The sequence below is a fragment of the Drosophila eugracilis genome, unplaced genomic scaffold (assembly GCF_018153835.1).
Source record: "Drosophila eugracilis isolate 14026-0451.02 unplaced genomic scaffold, ASM1815383v1 contig_2154, whole genome shotgun sequence".
NCBI classification, from domain to species: Eukaryota; Metazoa; Arthropoda; class Insecta; order Diptera; family Drosophilidae; genus Drosophila; species Drosophila eugracilis.
The window spans coordinates 656382-683080 of record NW_024573038.1 but is presented as its reverse complement, the minus strand read 5'-3'; the positions used below and the strand labels follow the sequence as shown (position 1 = coordinate 683080).

At 47.7% G+C, this 26699-nt stretch overlaps 6 protein-coding genes across 7 annotated transcripts in view; 5 read left to right on the top strand and 1 right to left on the bottom strand.

The window, feature by feature from the left end:
* Positions 1-21357, top strand: part of LOC108116778 (putative phosphatidate phosphatase) — a 59771-nt gene extending 38414 nt beyond the window's left edge. Inside the window, exons 1-2 of one of the 2 annotated variants that reach the window (XM_017228813.2) lie at positions 19243-19260; positions 19902-21357. In XM_017228813.2, the coding sequence (XP_017084302.1) occupies positions 20265-21281 (1017 nt within the window). In that variant the 5' untranslated portion in view covers positions 19243-19260; positions 19902-20264 and the 3' untranslated portion in view covers positions 21282-21357. Of the gene's footprint in view, positions 1-19242; positions 19261-19901 lie in introns of those variants that run through there. The other variant, XM_041818327.1, reaches the window with a different exon arrangement.
* LOC108116742 (cilia- and flagella-associated protein 45) lies at positions 1728-3677 on the top strand. The gene has a single exon (XM_017228760.2). It carries the CDS (start codon positions 1931-1933, stop codon positions 3545-3547), a length of 1617 nt encoding a protein of 538 aa, XP_017084249.1. The 5' UTR covers positions 1728-1930; the 3' UTR covers positions 3548-3677.
* On the bottom strand, positions 6319-8639 carry LOC108116786 (putative phosphatidate phosphatase). The gene has a single exon (XM_017228833.2). It carries the CDS (start codon positions 8087-8089, stop codon positions 7097-7099), a length of 993 nt encoding a protein of 330 aa, XP_017084322.2. The 5' UTR covers positions 8090-8639; the 3' UTR covers positions 6319-7096.
* On the top strand, positions 13296-15853 carry LOC108116784 (putative phosphatidate phosphatase). Its single transcript, XM_017228831.2, has one exon. It carries the CDS (start codon positions 14679-14681, stop codon positions 15702-15704), a length of 1026 nt encoding a protein of 341 aa, XP_017084320.2. The 5' UTR covers positions 13296-14678; the 3' UTR covers positions 15705-15853.
* Positions 15981-17684, top strand: LOC108116785 (putative phosphatidate phosphatase). The gene has a single exon (XM_017228832.2). The coding sequence runs from the start codon at positions 16701-16703 to the stop codon at positions 17616-17618; it is 918 nt and encodes a 305-aa protein (XP_017084321.1). The 5' UTR covers positions 15981-16700; the 3' UTR covers positions 17619-17684.
* A 1262-nt stretch (positions 21358-22619) lies between the features above and the next one.
* LOC108116779 (putative phosphatidate phosphatase) lies at positions 22620-24354 on the top strand. Its single transcript, XM_017228814.2, has one exon. It carries the CDS (start codon positions 23371-23373, stop codon positions 24286-24288), a length of 918 nt encoding a protein of 305 aa, XP_017084303.2. The 5' UTR covers positions 22620-23370; the 3' UTR covers positions 24289-24354.
* Positions 24355-26699: the final 2345 nt, after the last annotated feature.

The following is a 26699-nucleotide window of genomic DNA, read 5'->3' as shown; positions in this document are numbered from 1 at the left end:
TCTGCTCCGACATGACGCTGGAAAGTGCACATTGGAGCAGGGAAAGTTTTGTGCTCAAGTCTGAGCGCTGTCAATTTCAGTTTCCGCCTCCGTCCGGAGCCGAGATGATTTTGGCAGATTTTCCCAAGGAGAAACATTTGTCTTTTCTGCAGTTTGGGTGTGATCAAAGAACCGAGGCCTGTTTACCCTTATCAGTCATTTTCGGAGACCACATGCCGAGACTCACCTGCAAGGACTGAGATAAAAAGTACGATACAGTCTTGGTTTCCAGGCAATTCGAATTCCTAATCTATACGTGGCCAGCGACTAATCCATGGCCACAAGCCGACTTACATCGGGTTTAATTAACGAAGGAGGCGTGCTGGGCAGGGGAAGGGGCGGACTAAACTTAACCGGAACAGAACTTAAGCGCATAAATTATAGCCTGAGCTCGGACTTAGGAATGCTAATGATGTCCTCCGGCTGTCCTTTCTCCATTCGCATCCTGGCCCGGCTAATAATGCTTTGCATATAATCAAGCAGCCCATGCATGACTTTCCCCGGCTTCATCCCGGGCTTTTCGATCCGTCTTCTTGGGAGGCTCACGGTGCTAATCCAACAACTTGACTGCCATTACCCCAGGACATGGGACTCAGGACTCAGGACTAAGGATAGCTGGGAGCATCGCCAAGTCGGCGGAGGAGGAAAAAAACGTTCATTTGCTCAATCGTGCACTCGAAAATGTCAATTTACATTTGCGGACTGGCTGGCTGGATGGCTGGCTACGCATTTTCCCCTGTGGGGGAATCTGGGCCCCAGCCAGCTTAAGTTGACTTTAACGCCTCAATGCATCCAACTAGAAGGGCCAGATGAATATGAAGGCCAAGGGAGATGCGAAGGCATTTCATATAGGAGAAAGTTTTGTGTGTGCAACAGGGAAAAAAGGAAAACTTTTTATTAAAGTCAGCTGAAATGGCTGGAACTCGTTTCGGTTTCGGATTTCCATGCTCGCAGAAACTAGCTGCCTAGTCCACCCAAGTCCGCCCAGACCTCCTCTTTCGCCCTTCTGTGTGTGTTTGACAATGTGGGCGTGGCTCTCGGCTCTATCTGTTTCTCTGGTCAAGTTAATTTGTATGTGTGGCCGTAAACTTTTGCCGGCTTAGACTTTCCAGCACTGGCCGCCCAGTGGGCGACCAGGACGGATGGATGAATGGATGGATGCTGCCGCCACGGACATCTGAACCGTTGGGTGCGGGCTGGAGTCTTCCCCCGATATCTCAAATGTCCAGTTCTGGACTTCGTCCACAATGTGTGAATTTTGTTGGCTTATTGCTTTTCTATGCCGCATAATTGCTGACTTCTTTCACACATTCGCACACATCATTGGAGCGGTCTGAACCGAACCGGACTGGACTGGGCTGGTCAGGAAGGGACCGATTTGGGTGCGGCGGTGTGTGTTTGTCCTTGGACAAGGCGCATAAATCATTGGGGGATGCCGCAGAGCCCCGAAATTTATGCTTGGTTGCATTTTTGATGCCCGAGACCCAAGGATGGGGACTGTTTAAATGCTCGCCCAGTGGGCAGGGAAGATAAGAGCGGTTGGGTCCGCTGGGGCAGTCAGAACAAATCAAGAGAAAAGCTTCCGGGAAGCGTATTTCAATTCAGAGCTGTCGGATGCCCACTCCCGCTATCTTCATCCTGGCACTTCTCCGACTCCTTTACAGTTCACCAAAGTGTTTTTCGAATAGTTTCGCACTTTGTGCCTCGTTGCATGGCTACTCGATGGGCCACCTTGGTTACCACCGCTTGTTAACCAAACAAGTTGTCCAAGCAACGACCATTTTATTTGCCTTCCACAGCGGACTCGTTCATTGTGGTTCAGATTCTCATCTAGGAGATAGTTCTTCGAATCGAGTTTTCACACCTCATTACCTCGCGTGTCTTACGAAAGATGCCCTGCTTTTCCGCCTCCAATGTGCGGTTCGTCAGTGCCGAGTCTCAGTTGCAGCAAAAGTGCAATGAGCTAAGGGCTAGGGCACGTGCCCAAACGGCGGCCTATCGCCCACCTCCTGGGGGCTTTCGTCCCTCCACCACATCCTTCGGGTCCTTCAGGAGGGCACCCTGCGACCAGTCGGCGGCCTATGACCAGAAGCAGCTCAAACGCAATGAACGGGAGCGAAAGCGCAATCAGGGCACCAAACAGGTGGTGCTCCGTGCTGGTGAGCTCCGGCGCCTCAAGGATCTGGGAAAGCTTGAGACTGTGAGCGAAAAACTGCAGAGGATTGAGCAGCAGGAGGAGGACCACAGCAAACAGCTACAAATGGTTGAGGAGACGCGCCTACGTTTCAAAGCCATCGACGAGGCCAGAGGTGCGGGAGCTTCCGATGGCAGGACCAGCCTTCTCAGTGAGATCCTGCAGGAGAAGGAATCAGTGCTCAGTCGCGCCTTTCTGGCCCGCCAGGAGCAGGAACAGGAGGTGAAGCAGATCAACCGGATGATCCTGGACGCCAAGTGTAAGGCAGTGAGGGAGGCGCAGATCCAGGAAAAGCACCTCCTCTCCAAGGCTCTGCGCGAGGACGACGAGCGACTGGCTCGCATGGTCAATGAGCGCGCTAAAAAGGCACTGACAGAAGAGGATGAGCGGGAGCGACTAGAGGTGGAGAAACGTAACCGCTACGCCCAGGAAATCCGGCAGCAGCTCTCAGAGCGTGAAAATGTTCGTTACTTGGAGGCCAAGCGGGTGGCCGACGAGGCCAAGGACATCCGTCGCGCCACCGAACTACTACGTGGCCAGGAGGAGCAACAGCGGGCTTTTGCCCAAATGCGTAAACAGCGATTCCGGGAGGAGCTGCAACGCATCCGGGACATGTCGAACGTCTTCAAAACGATGCTCAGTGAACAGGAGCGATTAGCCGACCTGCGGGTAACCGCTTACATGAGGGAGAAGCAGGAGAAGGAGCGCCAACTGAAGGAAATGCAGCGTCTGGCCAAAAAGGAGTTTGAGCGCCGCCAGCAGCGCATCTTCACGGTGGCTGCAGAGGCCATGGAGACGCGCCAGACCAACGATGAACTGAAGTATCTGAAGGAGCGGGATCGCGTGGAGCGTGAGTACCGCCAAAAGGAAAAGGAGGCGGCAATCTCGCGAAGAGAGGCAGAGCGGGATCTGCTGGAGTCGCGAGCCCAGCAGGCCCAGGAGATGAAGCAGCGCCTGGCCCTAGAGATTGCCCACGCCGGGGAAGAGTTCGCCAAGGTCATGGAGCGGATGCGCAAAGAGGAGGAGCAACAGAAGGCGATGGATCGTCAGCGAGACGCCCAACGGCAAGTGTACCGACAGGATCTGCGCCAGCAGATGACCGACAAGCAGGCGGAGCGCCGCCGTCTAGCTGAGTTGGAGGCCGGACGTGTGCAGAAGTGGCTTGACCAGGAGAAGCAGCGGGACGCCAACATCCAGCAGGTAATCAACGCCAAGATCGCTGCAATGAGAGAGAATTGTCTGCCAGAGAAGTATCTGCGGGAGGTGGAGAAGCAACTGAAGAGCATTCAAGGCACCCGTAATCGGATCCGCTGAGAAGGATAAGAAGGTTGCCTAATATCGGGAGGTCTGGAAAAGCCAGAAGTTGGGGCCAACCAGCGCCTGAAAGTATGTGGCATACGCCATTCACTTTTACCGTAAGGTTTCAGAATAAATTTCACTTCGATTGCACGAGGTTTAATGCAGTTAAAATACTCAAATTGTGTTGTTAAGATGCTAGTATGTACGAATGGATTTAAAAATTATAAAAATAAACCAATGAAAAACTTAAAGCATTCTAAGCGGGCAAGAAACTTTTTCAAGGTCGGAGGGGTAGCTTTACTCAGATCTCCGCCATCCCTGAAGGTTCCAAGCCGACATGCGGCCTAAAAGTATGCTATAAAACTGCCAGCCGAAAGTAGCTGGCAAAGCGAAATCAAAGAACCGCCATGATGACGATGACATTGTTGCGCGTGCGGCGGAGAAGCCCGCCCGCACACCACGCTAATTTCCAACTATGTGGGCGTTTAGGCCACCTCCCACCCAACCCATTTTCCCCGCGGGTGGGAGGGAAAAACTACTGACTGGATGCCATGGAAAAAGTGGTAGCCAACTTTTGGCTACAATAAAATTTTATTATGCCACACACATACGCTGAGCGTACACAAGCAAACAATGGAAAGACGAAGATGAAGCTGAAGCAGAAGCTGGAGCTCGAGTGAAAGATGCCACCGCTAGCGACAACGGCAACGACGAACTCTTGTGCATGGTTCAATTATCGTATTTCATGATTCGTTAAATTTTCGCATACGCCAAAAAAATACGCAAGATAAGCCCCACACCGCCCACCACCCTGCAGCCACCACTCAGCACTCAGTACTCACTGCTCAGTACCACCTACAACCCACAACCCACAGCCACCCAGCAGGCTGCGGGCAAAGAAAAGCCAGGCGAGGAACAGGTTTCCCCTGGCAACCATTGTGATTCCTACCTACGACATGTCGGGGACCCGCAGAGGGGCTCTTTGCCTCGGCCTGGCCTGGGCCTGGGATTGCCTGCCACTCGCATATGCCAGTAATAATTCCAATGACAATAAACGTTGTCGTATTTACAAGTACCAACACACACACTCTGACGTGAATTGATGAGAAAAGTTTTGAGGAAATGTCAATAGAGAAGCGGAGACAAACTATGCTCCGATGTGCGAGGGAGTCTGCCACGGACTGTGGAGCCCAGCCTGAAGATTCCGAGTGAACGTCGAGAGGTCTGCTTGGATGTAGCCTACACTGAGAGGCATCAGTAATGTGTATTAAATATATTTATTTGTATAACCAAAATGATTAAGTAACAATGAAAGTTGCTCATTGTCTGCAATACCCAGCTGAAACTTAAAGCCAAAGTTTGAACAAAAAACTTTCTTGGAGTTAAGACTTTTTTTATCTGTGTAAGACGTGCCTAGCCCACTGTGCGGCATCTTTGGCATTTATAAATATCGTGCTGGGCAAAAAGGTAAAAGCCAAAAATATCGATATTGTAATTGGAAAAAAGTAAGACGCAGCTGGTTTGGAGTGCACTGCAGTCCACATCACCCTTTCGAATTCCCTCAAAATGTATCTGCAAGATTGCACACAATTGTTTTGTATTAGCAAAGTGATTCCTTCCCTCGGATCGCTCCAGTTCGGTTTGTCCTGCTTGCGTTGGGCTTACTACGGTGAGGTACCTCCGATATGTGTGCTTAAAAATAAATTGCTCGGCTTTAGTTCTGCGTTTATTCCTATGGCTTTTCTTTTGTAGTTGCGGTCTGGTTTATCTGCCGCAGCCACAGAAGCCTTTTCCCCCGCCCATTGCCCCTTTGTTGTACTCTTGGGTAGTTCAAAGCGGCGCAAGACAGATGAGCAAAGTGGTTTCGGTATCTGGATCTGTAACCGTACATCTGCAGAGACCTCCAAGAGCTCCATCCATATCTAGGTGACTGGGTAATGGGTCTCAATTGCGCCTCAAATTTAAGACATCAATCGTGCGTCCGTTTGCATATCAATACGGGGGAAACGAAATTGAAAATCAATATAAATGAGGAAGCCGCTTGATTGGACCGCCGGGGAGGTGTCGCTGCGAAATGGATTTGTGGAGGTCACCGGTAGGAAGCTGCGCATTGAGTGGCAGATTGAGCGCAAAAATAGCGAATTATAAATAGACCAAATTCGGTCTAATTGAACATGGCAAATCAATAGAGTTTTCTGGGGGAAATGTCGAAGTGGTCTTAAATTGAATACGGCAATCAAAGAATGTCGTTTACGGGGATGATTGATGGCCTGCCGATGCTATCTGCTTCATCTACAGAAACTTCTGTCTTTCTTTCCACCCTTCTAATCCAACCGATAAGGAGGAGCGTGCACCTGCCGAAAGTGGCGCCAACTTCCCAGAGACCCTCCCATCGGTTAGGCCCTGCGAATCTTGGGTGTGTGGCTATTCTGTGGCATGTGGGGAACGGGTAGGGGAAACGACTTGTGCGATTATGAAATACATAACTCCGATTAGATACGGGACACGCTTGAGACATATGCAATTAGTCGGCCGAGAAATATTTATTTTCCTTTTCTGCGATGTGGAATGTGTTCAAGTGGTATTATGACCACAATTACATATTTATTTATCTATCTATCTGATAGGCGGCGTTCTTATCTAGCCTTTGTTTATAGACAATCTAGCCAGAACTTGCCATAAGACTCTGCTTCGACAAAGGGGTTTCCTGGAATCGTGGTCGAGCTGCAAAACCCGACCGCTGCGGAATGTCGAGGTCCTAAACCTAAAAAACTCCACCTCGTAAATCATTTGGGCAATAAATATTTATTCAGCCTGTAGAGCAAACACTTACATTAAGCCTTAAAATCTGTCGAGGGGCAAACATAATTAACATAAAACAAATAATAAAATTAAACTCGACTCAATTGATTTGTTCATAAATCTCGCGCCTCGCATCCATCCTCGCATGCGACAGTTTTTCGAAGCTGTGGAGCTGCTGAGCTGCTGAGCTGCCCAGCTCTAAGCTCGTGCATTATTTATTATTAAAAATGCATTATCGGCCAGAAGGCGCTGCAGCCGGCGTCGCTGCCTCGAGATTGCCGCAGCTGATTGGCGCTGGAGCTGTAGCGGGAGCTCCACGTTGGCGGGCTGGCCACTTCAAAAGCGGCAGTGGCGACTGCGACGTGACTGCGGCATTGTTTACAAACAAACAAGTCGCCAGTAGCTGGAGAGCCAGTGGCTTCGCCAAGATACAGAGCCCCGATCTGGCTTTGCGACATCGGCGGCAGATACTTTTGGCGAGATACTCGCTCATAGCCAAAATTCTTGCGATTCGCCTTCCAGCCTTGAAGGCCGAATCGTTTTCCCGGATCGGAGGCGAGGTTGCACAACCGATTGGTCGCTGTGGAATTCGAAGGAGGAGGTGTGGGGGTGGACAGTGGCATATCAGGTAGAGAGTGCGCCGCGCGCTTATCACATATTTCTGTTTGCTTCGATTTCTAAATGGAAAAATAGTCGAAATAGCAGCCGGCAGGCCGATAAGCCTGATTATTCCTCATTCGCCCCGGTTTCCAGCTTACTGTCTTAGACGACGTGGGTCAGATCCGTGGGTGGAGTGGAGGGGCGCGATACTTGCAGCTTGAAGTCCTCGTCATCGTCGTCGTCCTCTTTGTGAGAATCGTGCGAGTCGTGTGAGTCCTCCGAGTCCCTGGAGTCCTCTATATCCGAGTCCTGAATGTCGTCCAAGGGGGTGGTAGTGGTCATGGAAGCAGAGGCAGCAGCCGCCAGGAAGTGAACCTTGGCGGAGGCCGTTGAGTTGTTGTTGTCCGCCATCAGTTGATGGTGCAGGTGGTGGCTGTAGTTCAGGGCAGGCGGGCAGCTGCCTGCGGGACGAGTGCGACGACGCAGAAGATTACCTACATAGGCGGCGGTTATGGTAGCGTAGGTCACTCCGAGCAGCGCTCCGGCCAGGACATCGGACCAATGGTGCCAATAGTCGGCCACTCGGCTCAGGGAAACGCACAGGGCGGCCATTAAGAGCAGGAACTGCAGGACGTGGCGCAGGACGCGGACTCCACCCCGACTCCGCCAGACACCGTGGACATACAGGGCCAGGAGTACCATCGAATAGAAGCTCAGGCTACTGTGGGCACTTGGGAAGCTGACGTGCAGCTCGCGGATCTGCCGCGTGGAGAGGTTGTGGTTGGAGCAGTGGAACTGTTCCACGTACAGATCGGCATTCTGGGGATCTGAACAGGTGCTGCCATCATCAAGACGCGGCTGGCAGCCGTGAAAGAAGTGCGGTCTTAGCCTGCCCACCGCGTGCTTGGCCATCTCCGTGGTCAAATAGGTGGCAATGAAGCCGAAGCTGAAGGTGGCCTCCGCCCGCCATAGATTGCGCAGGTAGAGGCGGGTGCGGAAGCGCTTGCAGATGCGCATGATCTCCACCACGGCCACGAAGAGCATCGGCATCAGAAGCATCATGACCAGGAGCATGGGCACCGTGATGGTGCAGTCCTTGTAAGGATACCGGATACTGAGGTCCGAGCAAAAGAACCCCCTCTTGAAGGTGTGCATGACGTCGAGTGGCTTTTCCTCTGATTTATATATTTTAGCCGCGTGCTTATCGCGTGGGTTCAAGCCAATCGCTTGACACTTGGCACTGGTTTCTGCGACAGTACATGTGTTTCTATTTTTCACGCCCAATATCTGTGGCCATTCGCTCTTTCGATTCACTTATTTTTCGGCTGTCACACAAATTGCGCACTTACTCGCCGGGCCCGACCCGAGCACTTTTTATTGCGATTTTCGCTTTCGAAAGCCCGCGCACGATTTCCCAGGCCGGGTTCAAAGGCGATTTTCTTCGCGGCAAATTAGCGAATTACGGCTAACAGCCGTCAGTCAGTTGGCAGTTGGCTCTCGGTCTGCACCGCCTCTTGTACTGTAAGCCCATGAACCAATGGCAGCCGGCCCAGCGAACCACGATCGAACCGCTTCGTCCGCACTCCGTTTCGACGTCTATGGGGCTCTGGGCCGCTCTGACGCTTTGTTTTGGATCGTCGGCGAATGTGACTAGCTCACTGGCTGTGACAGCGACTGCGGCTGCGGCTGCGACTGCAAAGGCGACGATCGCTGCCGAGCTGCCGGTAGCGACTGCCCCGCGATTTGGAAGCAGGCACTCGCTCTACGGTCTACGGTCTACGGTCTACACTCTACGGTCTGCGGCCTACGGTCTGTGGATCGGAGAACCCAAACAAAGTTGAATCTGAGAGACGGCCCACCGCGTCGAAGGTTCCCAGCACTGTGTGCTATTCGCATTGATATTGGATTTCAATGGTACTTGTGCTTGTACTCCTTATCACGACAGCGCTCTCAGTTCGCTGCTACACTGAGAAAGAAAAGTTATCTCGCTATCAAAAAAAATTGTAAGTATAAAACAAAAGCTAATCGGTGGATGAATCTAGATAGCCATAAGCCATAAATTGAATGCCGATGAAAATTGGCACTAAAAAGATTTCCAGAAAATTAGAACAGAACAAAACGGGACACAGATCTTATAGAACTTCCTTGAAATCGTCGTTATATCTTTAAAATGAAGAAAAAGGGGATTCCAGCTCAGGTAAAAAAGGTTGATTATGGACAATGGTTTTTGGTTCACCTCTGAAAAAGTTGCTGACAAAATAAAAGTAGTCTGAATATCTTCCCCCAGCAATATTATAATCACATTCCCAATTACTTTTAATATTTATCCCATAAAAGGGACAAACGAATGTACAAGAGAATCCTAGAGCCTTTGAGATCGACAAATAAATAATCTTTCAGTGTACGCCCTCTCAGGCTCACTGCTCTTGCCGACTGTTGGCTTTGGCACGAACGTTGCTAATGAGGAAACTATTGAATTGTTTCAAGGTTTGCTCTGCTCAGTTTGCTTAGGCTTGTTTGCCTGCGTCTTGGTCTTGGCATTTGCGCATAATGAAAGAGTTGCATTCGAGCCGCTCGAAGTGCGGACGCTCAGGCAAATGGATGAGGATGCGAGGATGGAAGTGACTCAGATGGGAGGCGCGGAGGAGTTCCTTCGACTGCCTGCGGTGGCCAGAGGAGTAGGTCATTCCGACGGGATTTAAGACGGCGGCTGCTGCGCTGCGTGCCTTTGTGGCATTTGTGTTGATGTAGGTCGTTGCTCGAACCCAATGTGAGCGACTGAGTAAGCGGACCTCAGCGAAGTGGATTCTGTAGTAATGGAGACGAAGGCAAACACTGGCCAGGCCCCGAATGGTGAAGCTGGAGCTAGAGCTGGAGCTGGAGCTGTAACTGAGGCTGGGCCGCAGTGCATAAACTGCAGCCAGTTTATGGCCACTTTGTATTTGCACTACGAATCGGGCTTCTTTATGGCAATTTTCAACTGCTCAATTTACATCGGAATTGCTGTGCTTGCAACTATTTGCTGTTAATTTATGCTAATTTCGGAGTACCACTGAAAGGAAATCACTCCTAGAAATGGTCGGACAATAGGAATGCAGACCACGGATATGAAAATGACCAAGACGAGGGTTCCTGGTTCACTAAAACGTCGCCCGGGGTTGTTGATCGGCACTAGGTATTTATTTATTGTTTAACTTATTCAGGAATCAGTCATCTATAGTTAATGGAAGTTAGGGATACATAGTTACTTATCAATTTTATATTTATTTTATATTATTATCAATAAATATATCTTAAGCAAAGTGACTTTTAGGTGTATTGCAAAGAATTCACATTCTCATCGATAAGCAAACACCGTCGCTTTCCATTCTTATGATAGTACTAAAAGCAGTAGCAATAACTTAAAATATCCATAAAATCTGAAAACTGTTTTGGGAAGCAAAACGAATCCATAATAGCTAAGTAGGATTTTAATGTTCACTTCATTGTAGAACAATGTTTGTAGGCTAAAGTAATTGAGACAAAAAGCGATTGACAATCATTGGCAAAACTTCTAGGTTGATCTCGTTACTTAACACAGAACGGTAACCGCTATGCTGGGTGTACTGTAAGCTGATCTCCGCAGAAATGGCAACACGAGATCCGCCCCTTTACGAAGTCGTATCAATGAACGACCGCAGCACGCGCCAAAAACGAGTCTTCATGATCATCTTTGTGGTAATCATGACTTCCCCGAGAAGCCGGCGGGCTGGTCGTAAGGTTTCTGGTTTTATATGGCTGTGGGATCTTCTTTAGTGACACCTTCGACTGAGGCAACGTTAAATCAAAATTTATTATTGACATAATTCGTTAAATACGCAGATCCAGCGGGTATTTGTCGTCGATTGCACAACCCACGCGATTTTCTGGGTCTGGTATCCAGTAAGTAAGTAAATAATCTCTATGTCCCACTCCCCAGGTCCCTCCCAGACTGAGGCAAACAAGTAAATCTGACTCGGCACATGTAGGAATTGGTTTCGGGTTTTGCGAACCAAAGAAGCACTTCCTGTCCGGCAAAAAGTGAAACTGCTGAGGCAATTATTTCCCAACCAAAGTGTTTATTTCTGTGGCGGTTGCACTTCTCCTGCTACCCCCTGCTGATAAGGAAAGTGTACGAATTTGCTCGGCGATGTGTGAGCGTGAAATCGCGATGTCCAGCTGATAGCAGATCGGACGCAAGTCGGCGAGAATGTTGCGACGCAGTTTGCAGGTGAGAACCCGATTCGATTCGATCCGATCCAATACAGATTCATATGCAGCCCCCCTCCCGAGGGAAGCATTTGGCATTGGCATTCCGCGATTAGCATGGGGAAATCTGTTTGAGCTGCGACAATAGGCCGCTGTTGACACTACGCCGACGTCGAGATTTGCAATTGTGAGTTTGCGGCCCTTGAGTGTTTTTTCCGAGCGGAACTGATAAGAAAGCGTTAGGTGCGTACTTCTTATCAGGTGGATGAAAAGGAAGTTAACGACTGGGACGGGAAGTGCTACTTATTAGCCAGGTGCCGTTCGTCGTCAGCGATTAGTGAGCTGTGAGTAAGAAGAGCTGACGTTTCCAGATCAATTCGTCAGGGGAGCAACAATAACTGGCCGCAAATCCCCTCAAGGTCTGCGAACCTATCCTAACGCAAAGTGTTCTGCGGATTGAGCAATTTAAGCGAGATCGACTGGAATTGATTTTAATTCCCTGCACGTGCAATGCACCCAATCGATGCAGAGCCAGAAACCCATTTGGAGATGTCTCTCTGTGATTAACAAGTATTAATAATACTATCAGTAATTAGTAAGTAGTGAAGTAACTTTGTGGACTCTTTGCAACAGGCAATGACCCAGAAAGCATTCTGTCAAACTACTGAAATGGCAATTTTCCAAAACCAGCAATAATTTAAAACCAAAGTAATTGCCTCAAATAAAGAACTAAGTAAATTGTCGCTTTTGGCACTTTAAAATTGTTTATGAAGCGGACCCCCATTTCTAATTTTCAATCACGATATTTACTTGGGTAAGCACAAATTATGGTAGACATCGAACTTTATATAATAATAAAATAAATTACAAAAATTCAAAAATAAAGTTGATTAAATTCCTAAGAAATTTCGATATTGCTAAATTGCTGTATCAGAAACCGCCAATTTTGAATTATTTTACCAATAAATATGAGGAATTAATTGAATTTACGTTAAGTTGGATTATAAGTTTTGTTAAAGGTACAATGACTCCAAATCTTAATGACTTAGTTATTATTTGAATAACTAAATAACTAACTAATGAATAACTAACTAACTCCTGCTAATTATTTATCATTTTGTTTTTAAATTAGGTTCATGAAATAAAAATAAACAATAAACAATAATAGATTATAAATAGATTTACTTGATTTGACACTAATTTATGTAATTCAAGATAAAGATAAAATTAATAAATGGTCTTTTCAAACTTGTTTTTTAGTACATTTAAAAATTCTAAATAAATGTACCTCTTCTTAAACCTTTGAGTTAAATGTATGCCGAAACTGTTTTACAAAAGACATTAACAAAGAATTCTAAAATAAATAAATTGAAAACTTTTCTACAAAAACTGTATAAAACACTGCTTAGAAACAGCCTTATTACGGGTATCCCCTTGTCGCCAGCTAAATTCGAGTGATAAAGACTTCGGCTTCAAAGAGGTAAAACCTAAATGCTCACTTTAATGACTATCCTTAGAGCTCTTGGAATTTGCATGCGAAGTGCACGAATGAATAATATTTGTTCGAATCAAATGAAAACGAATACATGAAGCAGAAGGAGCTAGTTCACTTTTACATAATTAGTCGTGTTTAGTCAAATTGCTTGAGGAAACACATCGTATTACGTTTAGTTATAAATGCATTTTGTAATTCCCCGAATATAAAGTTAAGGGAACGGGTAAAAATATATATTCATAAATATTTAAAAGCGATCGGATAAAAACACATAAAATGAATTAAGCACACTCAGTCCTACCATCCCATTCTACTTAATTAGGTTTAGTAATATATTTAATTTAAGACAAACACCACCGGATAAAATGCCCTTTCCCAACCCGAAAAGTGTAGGAGATAGTATAATTAATAATTTTTAAAAAAGACTTATTAAATTGATGTCGTCTTAAATATATATTTTATTTAAGTAATTACCGAATCAAGTTTAATATAAAAGGCATTAACAAACAAGTATAAGCGTAATATAAATACTTTAAAAAGACTTTCTTCAAGGGATGCTCTGATAAGCTGGAAAACCCTCAGACAAAAATATTTAAACATAAAACAATCATCAAGAAGACTTAATTGTTTACAGTTCATCATTATAATTCGAACGCGGCAATGGTTAAATCAATTGACAAACTTTGATTTTAAAGTCTTTTAACTTAAATGTTTGCCTGCGTTCAAAAATACATTATCATAATGACTAAATTACCAGGCAAATACTAAAAAAATAATTTTTTAATAAACACCGAATTATGGCCGAAACTCGACGTTGATTTTACAAGGTAACGAGCCGCATCGCCTCCCCCTTCCGCTCCGCTCCGGCCCTGTTAGCCGGTCGTTTCAATTAGCAAACCCATAAAAATAACCAGCCAAAAGAATCCCAAAGCCAGCAATCCGGTTTCCCCCTCGGCAATTGGCGATCGTCAGGTGGAGGCAGAGCTTTAAGCTTCGTGAGACGTCACACCTGGGAAGCGTCAAAGCCAAGAATTTTTCGGAATGCACATCCGACTTGGCGACGTCATAGAACAGGTGCGAACTCACCTGCAGTCCCCCGTCCATCGTTTCTCCCCCTCTGCCTTCTGACGATCCAAGCCGCGGAGTGAATCACTGGACGAGAAATGCCTAAAAGTGAAAATTCCCAAAGCTCAGCTCCAATCGATGAGCGACTCATCGGAGCAATTAACCAGCGGCAAGCCGAAATTACCACACTTGAGTGGTGCCCATCGTGGTTCCAGTGGGTTTTTCTGCCTTTCTTGTGTCGGTTCCACTTGCTGCCCACTAGGAAATTATGCACACGCACCAAAAAGTGCACGATCTGCAGCGAAAGGCCGCCAGAACCGAAGACTCTCTCCGCAGAAACCAGTTGGGATCTCTTCTTGCGGAGTCTTATCTGCGTTGGACCTCGCCAAGATTTTCTCCTGGCTCGTGAGTATGAGCCATAAGTGAAACCAGTTTCTCAATCCGCAAACAACGGAGTGCGAAGTGGGTGTTGCAGTCCGAGATCTGTTTATTTTTGCGCTGATTATAGAAGAAATACGAGTGCCCAAGCTATCTTTTCGTTTATACGAAATCTGAGGGGCATGGAGTTTGCATTTCTGGGGCTGCACCTCGAGAATTTTCGCAACCCACATAGAATTTGATTGCCCTTTGTCCGCCAATTAGCTGTACTGTCGGCGCAATTGACTCGCTTGTAATTAAGAAAAACAAAAACCGAAAAAACGGCAAACAAATGTTTATGGCATGACGGGGGAAGGGAGTCTCCGCAGTTGCCACAGCAACACCACCAGAAATAAAAACAACTGCGGTACGAGGCACTCACGCACAAGCGTTAAACCGACGGACCGCAAGCTCTGCGAGAGAGAGAAGCAGCAAATCACGGCCAGGTTGGGCGACTCACCAGCCTCGCTCGGTTAGTTAAGCGCGGTTTGTCAGCCGGTCGAGTCGATCTGCTGTTCGGGCGGTACGTGAATCCCAGCCATGTCCAAGTACTCGAAGCTGGCCCGCGGGCTCTGCGACCTGCTGATCTGGGTGGCCCTCAGCGTGGCCAGCGTGCTTCTCCACAAGCTAGTGCGTCCCTTCCGACGCGGCTTCTTTTGCGGCGACGAGTCCCTGAGCTATCCGTACCGCGACAGTACCATTGGCCACGAACTGATCATCGCCATCGCCCTGGGCGTGCCCACCGCCGTGATCGCGGTGGTTGAGCTCTTCAAGCAACTTCCCGCCGGACCGCTGCGGGAGTCGGGCGGAAAGAAGGACTCCGGCTGCCGGATTGCCCACCGACTGGGCCACCTATACAGGCAGGCCATCTTCTACCTCTACGGCCTGGCTATGGTCACGTTCACCATGATGCTCTCGAAGCTTTGTATCGGTCGTCTGCGTCCACACTTCTTTGCCGTTTGCCAGCCCATGTTGCCGGATGGGAGCAGCTGCCAGGACGCACAGAACTTGGGTCGCTATATCGACAGCTTTACGTGCAGCAACGCCAACATGACCGACTTCCAGTTCAAGCAGCTCAACCAGTCCTTCCCCAGCGGACATGCCAGCATGGCCATGTATGCGATGCTCTACCTGGCCATCTACCTGCAGGCAGCGCTCAGCACGCGAGTTTCCAAGCTGCTGAAGCACCTGCTGCAGTTCCTTTTCGTGATGTTCGGCTGGTACGTCTCGCTGACTAGGATAACCGACTACTTCCACCACTGGAGCGATGTCCTGGCGGGGGCGGTATTGGGCGCGCTGTTCGCCTGGTTGACCAGTGCCTACATAGCCGACCTGTTCGCCGGCAGGCGCTGGCCCAAAACTGGCTACTCGGCCAACACGTTGCGCAAGCCGCAGGTGTCCCCCAAGAGCTCCACCAAGTCCCAGGCGGGAGCATCTACTGCAGGAGTAGGTCAACCGCCCGCCCTGCCCGCCTACACCTTCGGAACGCTACCCTACCTGGCTCACCCGGCACAGGCGCAGGCGCAGTACGCCCAAACCTATCACAACTACGGCTACGTGCCCTGAGGTCTCTTCCGGACTTCACTAGCAAAACCTAGCTTAGATATCCCACAAACACACAAAAACCCTCACACTCAACTCACAAACAAAGACCTGTCCGGGATTCCTGTTTGGTTGTCTGTATTCTAGCAAATAAATATTCAAGTACGATCGGACTGGCAGCTTGTTTCAGTCGGAAGAATGGCGCATCGAAAAGTGGCTAAATGGCCAAGTGGAATAGAAAGTGTTTCATCGATTGGCAGACGAAGGCCCACTTCGCATACTTTCGAAAGTTTGGCCGCAGAATCTTGGAGCTGGTGCTTATATTCATCGTATTAAGTGGGAATCAAAGTCCAGGCTTACCTGCAAAGAGGAGAAGAACAGAAGGGCTTTGATAACAATGGATTCGCATTCCTGAGGTGTTACAGCAGACATATTCTGGGAGATAATACATTTGAGATCGAATATAGGTTGCTAATATTTACAGTTACTCTTGTTTTTGTCCAGAAAGCCATAGTAACAAGTTCAGAGTGGGCAAAAACACCTGCCCGTATGGGTCGAACCAAGATATTATTGGGTGTCAGCCTTTGAAAATACCCTACAAAATATATTCTACGTTTTTCTACGACTATCTTTATTAATCTATCTTCTTTGAAGGTTTAATCTGTTGAAAATGATTAAATAATGTTATTTTAGTAGACAATTTATCAAGCTATCAGCACAATGAGAATCTTTAAAACTTTTGCGAGGAATATTATTTAGTTTACTCAAATTAAGATTTGCCACAGAGTGTTAAAAATCAAGAAAATTGTAGAATAAATTATCAGAGCCTTAGCATATTTGAGCCATCGATAAGCGAGCGAGAACCACGGCCCGATCAGAGGGAAAAGCAAAACAAAGGTTTGTAAAACAAGTTTGTGTGGCAGTAACCTCCAACACGGCTGGACAGATGGAAATGCAAATGAGTCCGAACCAGGTCGAAAGAATCGGACAGCCTCGGTCCGTCCATTTTTCAGTCTGAAAATGTGCGGCAATCCGAACACGCGTCTGCTTTCTCGGCTGGTCATCGACTTCCTGATCCTCCTGGGGATATATGGAGCAGCTCTGGTGGTTTTGCCCCAGCAGCTGTCCACGGCCCAAAGGGGATTTCACTGCAGCGATGCCAGCCTGAAGTATCCGTATCGCCAGCCCTGGCTGACCAAGGTGCACCTGACTATCGGAGTGGTGGCCCTGCCCGCGGCTTTCGTGCTCGTGGTGGAGATGCTTAGGGCCGCCGTGGTGCCCAGATCTGCGGAGCTAAAGCAGCGCTTCGTCTTCGTTGGCGTCCGCATCCCCAGCTTCATAAGCGAGTGTTACAAGGCCGTGGGCGTGTACCTCTTTGGTCTGGGACTGACCTTGTTGGCCATACGGTTGACTAAGCACTCGACTGGTCGGCTGAGGCCCTACTTCTTTGACGTCTGCCAGCCCAGGTGGGGCGAGGAGGGAGGCGAAAGCTGCTCCGGTCTGCCTGTGGAAAACTCCACGCGGTACTTCGAGGACTTCAGTTGCACAGAGTTCGCCGCTTCAGAGGACTTGCTTGGGATAGTGCGCCACTCCTTCCCCAGCGGATTTGTGTCCAGCTCCAGCTACGCCATGGGCTTCCTGGTTCTCTATTCCCAGGCTAGGCTCTTCGCTCCTTGGCTGCGATTAGTTCGATCCACTCTGCAACTGGCCTGTGGCTCGCTGGCCCTGGTGGTCTGCTGGGAGCGCATCTCGACCTACCAGAATCACCTGACGGACGTGGCGGCGGGTGCTGCTCTCGGCGGGGTAATGGCCCTCTTCGCCACGGTCCTCGTAGGCCGCCTTTTCGAGGAGGTGCGCGTGAAGCGGCGTCAGTGGCCAAGAAACGAACAGATTTACGGCTACGCGGGGTACTACAACAGAGCCACTTATGGCTACTGATCGGCGATGGGTTGGCTTTACTAGAATTAGCTTTGGTAATAAAACGATTTTAATTTATTAACGCAACCAGTTTCCGATTAGTTAATAGCGGAGGAGGAGGGTCCGAGGAACGGGATGTTAATTGCTTGTAAACGACGGCAGCGATTCTGGCTTGGAGGGTTTGCCCAGTCTCCGATTTCGATCTAATTTGACGAAATGCTTTTTGATAACAGGGAAACTAGTTTTAGTTCTGGTACTATAGAGTCAAAAAGAGTCTCCTATAGTCCTAAGTCCTCTATTTTTCCTCTTTCTCTATCTAAGAATTCGTTTTAATGGGTCAAACGCTTTTGATAAACAATATTCCTCCAGTATTTTTGAAGTGAAAGGCCTTCAAAGATTAAGCTACAAAATTCGCCAAGAAAAAAGTTATAAAAGTGCAAAATAGAACACGACAAAAGCATTAAAAAAATATAAATAATGGAGGTAAAAAGGGACTGAATGGATCTTTAATTGTAAACCATATTTTACATTAAATTAAAATTCTCTTAAATATTATTTATACAACTACCCGAATATTGCAAAATCAACGAGTTTTGGTAAATTTGAGCCATTATTTTCTAGAGGGTAGATATATAGGATGTGGAAGCTTCGTCTATGCTGACTTAAAGTTGATTGATATGATATATTCTTTAGATGGTCTTGAACTTTTTCACTACATAACAAATATCAAACCAAAGTCAAGACAAAAAGTATCTGAGGAAATGACAATTAACTATTTTAGATTAGTATAAAAGTCATAATTGATCATCGACTCATATAACCAAACACGTTTATATCCAATTTTTAGTGAATGTTTATATTTATATATTGCACTTTCACACTAAACAATATTCAAGATTCAACCTACCCCAACTCGTTCGAAAGCTCTCAAGCTTAACTACTGACAGTCAACTGTAGAATGCAATTGGGTTTAGCCGCGTTCCGAACCTTTCGTCGCTTAGGATCCACTCAACAAGTGGTGATCGCCTCCATCTGACATGGCAGCTGACCAGCGTCCACAACCACCTCTCTTTCCGTCCGACTCAATCCAATCAATAAGTTTCTCTCCCTCTCAGCCAGTGGCGGACGCCGGTACAAGAGCAGTCTTTGGATTTGTTTACAACGCTGCCTCTATTCATTCAGTCGCGATCGCGAAGCGGCGCTTCAAAGTTTACAGATCGTGTTCGAACGGGTTGTAAAATCGGTAGCTAACCTCGTTAGGCGAATAAATTGTCGTAAAGGTGGACAGTTATTCAATTAATCGGATCTGTACGTGATATTCGAAATAATAACACCATCGTGATGGTATTTAAACAAAGAGCCATTGTACAAGTTTCCATAAAAGTAACTTAGTGCTTCTTTTTGTAAGCTCAAAGTTCAGGGGTCACTTAGCCATACCAGAATACTAAAATAAGTAAAGACGGTTAAGCGCCACGGAGTCCCTGTTTTAATATGTATGCTCCACAGAGTCCGCCAGTTCATATGAATATGCTCAGTGGTGGTAGTTGAAGGGGAGGGAGGGGCAGGCCTTAATTCAATCAAATGTCGCTTATTCATTCAATTAAAGGTCGCGCCATTTGACGTCCCACTATGAATGCGTCTGTGAATACGAATATCAAAGCGGGTGAGTGTGTCCGAGCATCGAAGCCAAGACGGCGACTCTGGGGAGGATTCGGGGTCCATTTTCCACTTTTTAATGTAATTGACAGTTAAACTTTGTGCACATGTTCGGCTGAAGCTCCCACTCCGGGATGTCATGCAGATCAGCAGCTGGTAGAGAGAAGGGGCCACAATGGGGGCCATTCTTGGCGAGAGATTAGCGAGAGCGCTCCGTCAAGCAGGGTTGCCAGTCCGCGGCCCCGATAATGCAAATCTTATGGAGTCGCGCCTATTGAACGGCTGGCTGCCCTAGAACAATAGTACGCCTTTTAATGAGTAACCCCTGAGTCAGCGTGCTGACCCGCTCTTATCGATGTTTTAGCGCTCCTTAGTGGCTTATCAATGGAAAGAAAAGAAAACTATTTCAGATCTCGAGAAGATACTGACAGAGCTTCTGAGTAATCAGAAAAGCGCTGAATTGCAGTGATTTGGCACTAAAGAAGCTTTCGCCACTGGCATGCACACTCTAATTTATCTTATCAAAGTGATCTTGAGCTTGTTTGAGCCCCTGCACTGTGAGAAATGGGGTCCAGAAAGGTGTATTTTTTTTTTGCAATTCACACCATTGAGCATGACGACTTTTAACTGATATAATTTTCATTTCAGTGGCTTCTGGCTCTTGTCTAATCTAGGCAGAAGAGCAACCGCAACAATACCGATATCCCCGCAGACGGCTAACTACCATAAAATAGGCCATAAACAAATTGCTCTGACGCAGAGAATAAAAAACAGCCCAAGTGGAGAGAGAGAGTCGAGCGGAGGGAGCTAAAAAACAATGCCGGGAGAGTACCGCCTATCAAATGAGCGTTAAATTAAAAGATCGTTACCCAACGACGCCAACTCAGTCAGCCACTGACAACGAACCCGGAGCAACGAACACTCGCGACGGGTAAAATCCAAACGAAACGAAAACCTAATTACCAGCGAGCATAAAGGCCATTTGGAGTATTAACTAATTAAGCCAGCGAAATGCGCAACCCGGGCGAAGATCAATCCATAGCCGTCTCCATGCCGACAAGCGCGTCTGTCGCCGGTTCAAGTGGAGCGGCATCTGACCGTCGGTTGATACAGCGCCTGCTCATGGAACTCCTGGTGATGGTAATCCTCATAATTCCCATCTGTGTGTACGAGTTTGCGGTGGATCCAGTCACTCGCGGATTCTTCTGCGACGACGAGAGCATCAACTATCCGTTCCAGGACAACACCATTACGCCTGTGATGCTCGGTTTGATCGTGGGCCTTCTGCCGGCCATAATTTTCGTGGTGGTGGAGTATGTGACCCAACTGAGAGCCGGAGACATCTCCTCCACGGTGGATTACCTTGGCTGGCGAGTCTCCACCTGGTACGTTGAGCTGGGCCGCCAGTTCTCCTACTTCTGCTTTGGCCTGCTACTCACCTTTGATGCCACCGAGGTGGGCAAGTATACCATCGGGCGCCTAAGGCCTCACTTTATGGCCGTTTGCCAGCCGCAGCTGATGGATGATAGCACGTGCTCCGATCCAGTCAACCTGCACCGCTACGTGGAGAACTACAAGTGCGTCGGCGAGGGCTTTACCATAGATGACGTCCGGCAATCCCGCCTTAGCTTCCCCAGCGGACACTCCAGCATGACCTTCTACGCCATGGTCTACATGGCCCTCTACCTGCAGCGGAAGATCACCTGGCGAAGTTCGAAGCTGAGCCGCCACTTCATTCAGTTCGTGCTGGTGATGGTGGCCTGGTACACGGCCCTCAGTCGGGTGATGGACCACTGGCACCACTGGTCCGACGTACTCTCTGGTTCGCTCCTCGGGGTGGCCGGCGCCCTGATTACCGCCCTATTCATTGCGAGGATGTTTGACGACGGTGTTGTCAGTATCCTGACCGGAGGACTACGAAGGGAAAACACGGCGGCCACGCTGCAGGAGGAGGTGTGCCCCACCACACCGCCTCCCTACTCCGCGAACAGCAGCTTCAACGAGGAGCAGTACTGCTCAAAGGTATAGGAGCTGCAAGGAGCTCCCGCAGTCATGTAAATTCGAAACATTCCAAAGCTAGCAATAAAGCATAGACGAACATCCAGTCCGAGTCGAGTCTGTAGTATCAAAGACTATATATTAAATATTATACAGTCCATCTAGACCTCGTTTTAGAGCATCGCAGTCAGGCATCACCCATCTGTATAGTTCGCATGAGTCCGAATCGCCACCCCATCCTAGGCATAAGTCACCGTTCCATTTCGTATTATTTGTGTATTTTAATTGGTAACAATAAAGTAAATTATTGTAGCGAATACGACCAAATATCTCTCTCGCTTATCTCTTTTTAGTATTCTTTATTATTTGTTTGTCTAAATTTTAAATTTATATGTCTTCGTTTGACGATCACATACGTGAGCACGCAAAAAGGAAGAGAGCAATCTCCCAATTCATTGCTTTCTGTGCGTTGTTTTCTGAAGTATTTAGATTATAAAGTATTAAAGTAGAAGAAGTATTAGCATATCCCTAATAAGCTTGTAATCCTTGTCACATTTATGTTATCCTCCACTTAAATCAGGTTTGCTTGTATCATTTGCCTTTATAAGCCTGGACACTTGAGATTAAAGTGACCTCAAGATACATGAAAATTCTTTTTTGTTTTATTATTTCTTTATTTTTCCGACTCTGCGTGATTATTTTGTATTTAATTTAAACATTGCAATGTGAAACATTTTTCGTTGTTCCATATTTAGCAATACCCAAATTAGACTTCCTCATAAACTAGCTAAAAATGTCACCAACATTTTTACATTTCTTACTTAAAAAATTTGTCAACTGTCGTGAATAATTCTAAAAGCAATAGAAAATGTAAAACATTACATACCACGTAGTTTATAAAACATATTTTCTTCCTTTAAATATTAAATAACCCATGACCCTTGCAAAAATTTTAATTTTTTTTTAAATTTTATTAAGAATTTAAATTTGGTTGCAATTACTTTTTAAAAAGTTCTTTGATTTGATTATCCAGCTTTTCGCAACGGAATTTTTGTGAGTTATTATTAATTAATTATTATTACAAGAACTCAGTTGTTTCGAAATTCAGAAAATGAACTTATTCATAAAAGGTTTCTTATAATAAAATTCCCACAAACTCATTGAATCATCGATTGAACGCAACTTTTTCACAGACAGGCAGACGATGAACAACATAATTTGTTTTAAATAATTAAAATAAAATGAATAGATAGCGAAATAAATTATGATGAATGTTTCTATTTTCTCTAGGATGAATAATCTTCTGTGTAATAACAAGAAACCAGGCGTGACTATTTTAATACGCATTGCCATATCGAAGTGACTCCGATTTTTTCTCAGTGTTGTCATACCTGGCTGCCCCGGCCTCTGATGTCGGTTGGAATGTGTGCTGGCCATGATTCATCAACATTTTTCGATGACTTGGGCTGCGTCAGCGTTATGGGAGATCCAAGAGGTCAGCTTCTCCCGAAAATATTCTACGCAGCTCGTGAGACAGCCGCCTCCCTCGAAACTCCCTCAATTGGTGAACCTAGTTCATGAATCAAGCGATGTTAATCTGATTTGGCGGAACCTCTGACCCAGCAATTAATAAATTGGAAGAGAGCAGCGCAGAGAGCTGCGTCGAGCTTTCGAGAGCTTTTCAGGGGCTTTCTCGAGCTCGGAGCTGGCAGCTACGAAGGCATGAGATGTGGGACTCGAAGTAAGCAGCAACTCGCGTGTTTGGGTCCGATCGTTTCAGGGCCAGACGGGGACAGGCCAATGATTATAGCGCCAGCACGTGCGTGGCAACAGGCTGATAAGCCGAGATGCTGTTCGATCGGCCGATGGCGAGTACTTTGTTTTTCGACCCGGGGCTTCCACCCAGCGGAAAACATTCTCGACGTCAGCCCGAGCCCCTTTCGTCTGCAGTCTAATAATACAATCAGTGACAACAATGCGAATTGTTTATTAATAAACCGCGTTAAGGGGCTTCAGCCTATATTGCTGGGGGCTGATGTCCGACTTCTACCCGAGCCGCTGATCAGTTACCGCTGAGCCGTTGGATCGATCGCACGGAGTCCGGAGTCAAGCGTTGAAAATGAGCTTCAGTCTAAGCTTCCGCCCGCCCCTTCGCCTGGTGGTGGACCTAGTCCTGCTGGGCCTGCTCCTTATCCTTATAGAGAACTTTACCACCTTCTGGAGTCCGCCCACGAAGCGGGGTTTCTTCTGCGACGACGAGTCCTTGATGTATCCATATCACGAGAACACAGTGAGCTCTTCCCTGCTCCACCTGCTCGGCCTGTACCTGCCACTGCTCAGCCTGGTCCTCCTTGAAAGCCTCCTTTGTTACCGGGGATCGACGGGTCCCTGGACGCTGACCAACACGGTTCGTTGGTTCCTCTATGGCTACGTCTTTAACGACTTGCTCAAGGGCATTGGCAAGCACACAATCGGCCGGCTGAGGCCCCACTTCTTCGCGGTGTGCAGACCGCAATTCCCGGATGGGAGCAGTTGCGCAGATGAGGCGCACCGAGGAGGACTCAAGTACCACACGGACTACGTCTGTCAACCCGATCTGTCCCATGCCAGCGAGGACATGATCCGAGATATACACGTATCCTTCCCTAGCGGCCACTCCGCCATGGCCTTCTACGGCCTAGTATTCGTGGCGCTGCACCTGCGCCGCCGTCGCTGGCCTCTGCAGGGATCCCTGCTGAGTCCTGTGCTGCAGCTGGCCTGCGTGGCACTGGCCTGGTTCGTCGCCCTCAGCCGGGTCATGGACTACAAACACCACTGGTCGGATGTTGCGGCCGGATCGCTGCTGGGTGCCGGCACCGCCTTTGCGGTTATCTGGGCTGCCGAGTTGGAGGAGCGGCAAAGGAGCTGCCAGGACGCACAGCCATGTGCAAGTGCAAGTGTGAAGCAGGAGGCTGCGGTGGTCGAGGCATCCCCAGCCAAGGGTGCCCAACAGATGCCGCATGATTTGTGTCTGGTTACGTGCCAGAGCTCTAATTAGTCGGGGTTGCATTCCAGCCCCGGCCCTGCTAGTTTAAGGTTGACAATAAAGTTACTGACATGAGAATCCGAGCAGTTGTTTTCGTGGCTGGAGGGGCAGCTAACCAGGAAGGGCAGCTCATTTAAGATCGATCAATTAATGCGCATCTCGTGCCCAGTCGGTGGAAACTGGAAACACCAAGATCGCCTGAGTTAAGTAACTGAAAAACAGCGATTAGCTAAGCCGCTACACCAACGGCAAACATGTTTTTAAGAAAACAACTTGCGGTTTTCCCAGCTCAAGTACACCTAACAAGCTTCTTAAAACTGTTATTTACTCGTTATATTTTGTTTTATGGCTACCTTTAAGCGCTTAAGCTGTGCCAATATTTGGAGGGAAGTGACTGGCACTTGTTAATGGGGGCCATCTGCGAGATGGATGCTTATGTTCTTCCCGGGGATTTTTATCGGCTGATTGCCTGCGCATAAAAATAGAATTCGTAGAACTCGACCGGCTTCTGCGAACCCACAACTATCTCCTCAGAATGACGTATTTAAAAAGATGACAGCCTGAAATCTAGCATATAAGCCAACTGAATTCAATGCCAAATGATGCGATTGGCATTGTTGTTGCGTTGACAACGCGCTACAAATTAGCGGCTCCTTCAGTTTCATTAGCAGCGCATTTTCGAACGACTTAACCCGAGTCAACAAGTTAGCCTCCCAATCACGGCTGAGCTCGGCAGAGGTATAAATAAATTTCAGCAGCCAGCGAATAAATTGGGAAAAGGACCCGCAGCAATCTCCTCCGAATCTACGAGGCTGATGATGATGCGCAACACCTGGAGCCAGCTCAATCCGAGGTCGGATTTGCGACCTGGCCCATTCCGAGAGCACCCTCATCAGGTGGGGCAAGGGCGCTTGGGCCGCAACTTAATTGGCTCATTTATTTTAATGGCAAAGAAAATGCTGGGAAATTGTGGTTATTTTTTCCTCTCCCCTCCGACTAATTCCCTCTTCTCGCCCAGCTTTTATTATGATTAATTATGGCTCGCATACACAGGAAAACTGACCCAAAGCTCCACTTTCTTGCCAACTTTTGCAACTGTGTCAAGTTGTTGTTGCCTCCAGATTCGAATGATAAATTTCTATGCAATTTATTTTAATCTGCAGCGACAGTTCCTGCCACACTAGCCCGATCCCTTCGCCTCCACCCTTCCCCGTCCCCATAAGACACCATGGCCAGCTAGTTTCCATGCGTTAATTAAATGGAAAATATTTGCATACCAGGCAACACCGATCCAAAAGAAGGGAAGACCCGGAGCGGCAGGTTTAGCTGCAATCCGAAACAATGACCCACATTCAGCATTAGCGAAAGTTTTGTTTTGTTTACCGTGCGAGGGTAGAGGGAGAGGGGATGCCGGCGAAACTTGGCGCTCGGTTTCCTTGGGAGTTCATTAAGCAGCGGTAACTGCAGGAAGTTTTCCAAGCGACAAGCTAATTGCAAGTGGCCGGGCTATCTGGGGCCCCACCCAGACCTGTCTCGGTTTGATCCCTCAACGACCTTTGCCATCAATCAAAGCCCTTGATCAAGTCCGACTTTCTATCAATCGCTGCAGAACATGAAATTTAAGAGCTCCGCTGTCGTCGGGTCTCTAATCACCGTCAGGTGTGATAATGCGGCCAGTCGGTGTCCGGGTCCCGTTCAGTCCGGCAGTTTGTCACTCCGCATTATCTGCTCCGCCGCCAGACCCAGACCACTCGTCCATCAGATGTCCATCGTTCGAGGCACTGTTCCGTCATTTTCACGAGAGAATGGGAACAAGAACGAGAACGATGTTCTGCTGCATTTTTGCATGGTTGTTTGCTCAACAAAATATCCCAAAGCATTTCGAGGATTTTCCACTCATCCTCTTGCCGACGTTTCCGTCGTTGCCGTCGTTGCCGTTGCTGCAACATGCGCTTCATATTTCTGCGGTTGCCGTCCTGCAGCTCGTCCTGGCCCTGCTCTTCCACTTGCTATTTGCCATCAGCAGTCATCAGTGCTCACTTCCTAGCCCTGGCCAGCCCTGCTCCAATCGTTGGCTTCATGTGTGTAAAGACAATTTGATAATCGCAAAATGCAGCATAGTTTGAGTTAATGAAGCTTGTGTGCCATGTGTGCCACCTTCGGATGGCATCCCCTGGAAGTCCCCCCAGACGACTCTGTCGTTGTAGTTGTCGTTGTTTGTTGGACAACAACCGGAGCGTTTTGCTTGCCAATTAGTAATTTGCTTGCTGCCAGGCTAGGGAATGGTTTACCAGAGCAGACCAGACAGAATTCGGTCTGTCCCTGACAACCTGAGGGAGTTTTAAAATACTCGAGGCAGGGCTAGGAAGGAGGTAGGATGGATGTGGCGAGACTGGCTTAAACTCGTTTAAAGTCTGGCCAAT

Bases quoted from the DNA above. Each gene is read 5' to 3' on its own strand.
- LOC108116784 (XM_017228831.2), top strand. From the start codon at position 14,679: ATGTCCAAGTACTCGAAGCTGGCCCGCGGGCTCTGCGACCTGCTGATC.
- LOC108116742 (XM_017228760.2), top strand. From the start codon at position 1,931: ATGCCCTGCTTTTCCGCCTCCAATGTGCGGTTCGTCAGTGCCGAGTCT.
- LOC108116786 (XM_017228833.2), bottom strand. From the start codon at position 8,089: ATGCACACCTTCAAGAGGGGGTTCTTTTGCTCGGACCTCAGTATCCGG.
- LOC108116785 (XM_017228832.2), top strand. From the start codon at position 16,701: ATGTGCGGCAATCCGAACACGCGTCTGCTTTCTCGGCTGGTCATCGAC.
- LOC108116779 (XM_017228814.2), top strand. From the start codon at position 23,371: ATGAGCTTCAGTCTAAGCTTCCGCCCGCCCCTTCGCCTGGTGGTGGAC.